General features: G+C 57.9%; 1 protein-coding gene across 1 annotated transcript in view; it reads right to left on the bottom strand.

The window, feature by feature from the left end:
* Positions 1–1,858, bottom strand: part of KCNH2 (potassium channel, voltage gated eag related subfamily H, member 2) — a 19,776-nt gene that overhangs the window by 1,915 nt on the left and 16,003 nt on the right. Inside the window, exon 8 of the mRNA XM_014955740.1 lies at positions 33–232. Within this exon, the coding sequence (XP_014811226.1) occupies positions 33–232 (200 nt within the window). The remainder of the gene's footprint in view (positions 1–32; positions 233–1,858) is intronic.

The following is a 1,858-nucleotide window of genomic DNA, read 5'->3' on the forward strand; positions in this document are numbered from 1 at the left end:
GGTGGGGAGGGGTGGGGTGGGGGGTGTCTCACGGCGTTCATGTCGATGCCGTTGGTGTAGGACCAGGCGTGTTGGAAATACTCCTCCAGGCGCTGGCGCAGGGGGTTGGGGATCTGGTGGAAGCGGATGAACTCGCGCACGCGCAGCATCTGCGTGTGGTACCGCGCCGTGCCCGAGTAGAGCCGCTGGATGATGGCCGAGACGTTCCCGAAGATGCTGGCGTACATCAGCGCTGGGGGGAGGGGCGGGGTGTGAGGGGGGGGACACGACACCGGCACCCCCCCCCTGCAACCACGGCCCACCATGGGACCACATCTCAGAACCATGTCCCACCACAGAACCACATTGCGCCATGGAACCACATCCCACAACCACGTCCCACCACGGAACCGTGTCCCACCATAGAACCACGTCCCACAACCATGTCCCACCATGGGACCACATCTCAGAACCACGTCCCACCACAGAACCACATTGCACCATGGGACCACGTCCCACCATGGAACCGTGTCCCACCATGGAACTGCATCCCACAACCACGTCCCATCATGGAACCATGTCCACCATGGAACCACATCTCAGAACCATGTCCCACCACGGAACCACGTTGCAGAACCACGTCCCACCATGCAACATCCTACCATGGAACCACATTGCACCACGGAACTGTGTCCCAGAACCAAGTCCCACTATGGAACTATGGAACCACATCCCAGAACCGTGTCCTACCATGGAACCATATCCCACAACCATGCCCTGCCATGGAACCACATCTCAGAACCACGTCCCACCACAGAACCACATCCCACCATGGAAACGTGTCCCAGAACCACGTCCCACCATGGAACCCTGTCCCACAGCCATGTTCCACCATGGAACCACGTCTCACAACCACATCCCACCATGGAACCACAACCCACCATGGACCTGCGTCCACCACATCCCAGAACCATGTCCCACAATGGAACCATGTCCCACTATGGAACCACATCTCAGAACCACGACCACATCCCACCATGGAACCACGTCCCACAACCATGTCCCACCATGGAACTGTGTCCCACAACAGAACTATGTCCCACAGCCACATCCCACCATGGAACTGCATCCCAGAACCACATCCCACCATGGAACCATGTCCCAACTTAGAACCATGTTCCACAACCATGTCCCACCATGGAACCATGTCCCACCATGGAACCATGTGGTGTCCCTCAAGGGTCCGTGCTGGGACCGATACTGTTCAACAATGATGTAGACAGAGGGGTTAAAGGCACCATCAGCAGGTTTGCAGAGGACACCAAGCTGTATGGTGGTGTCCATACACCAGAGGGATGGGATGGCATCCAGAAGGACCTGGACAGGCTGGAGAGGTGGGCCCAGGTGAACCTCATGAGGTTCAACAAGAGCAAATGCAAGGTTCTGCACCTGGGCCAGAACAATCCTCGGTATCTGTACAGACTGGGGGGTGAGGTATTGGAAAGCAGCCCTGAGGAAAGGGACTTGGGGGTGCTGGTGGAGGAGAAGCTGGACATGAGCAGGTAGTGGGCACTTGCAGCCCAGAAGGCCAATCCCATCCTGGGCTGCATCAAAAGCTGCGTTGCCAGCAGGTCCAGAGAGGGGATTCTGCCACTTGACTCTGCTCTGGTGAGACCTCACCTGGAGTATTGTGTGCAGGTCTGGAGCCCTCAATACAAGAAGGACATGGACCTGATGGAGAGGGTCCAGAGGAGGGCCACAAGGATGATCAGGGGGTTGGGGCACCTCTGCTCCGAGGACAGGCTGAGGGAGCTGGGGTTGTTCAGCCTGAAGAAGAGGAGGCTCCGGGGAGACCTAATAGCAGCCTTCCAGTACCTGA

The sequence above is a fragment of the Calidris pugnax genome, unplaced genomic scaffold, assembly GCF_001431845.1.
Source record: "Calidris pugnax isolate Ruff unplaced genomic scaffold, ASM143184v1 scaffold272, whole genome shotgun sequence".
In the NCBI taxonomy this organism is placed as follows: domain Eukaryota; kingdom Metazoa; phylum Chordata; class Aves; order Charadriiformes; family Scolopacidae; genus Calidris; species Calidris pugnax.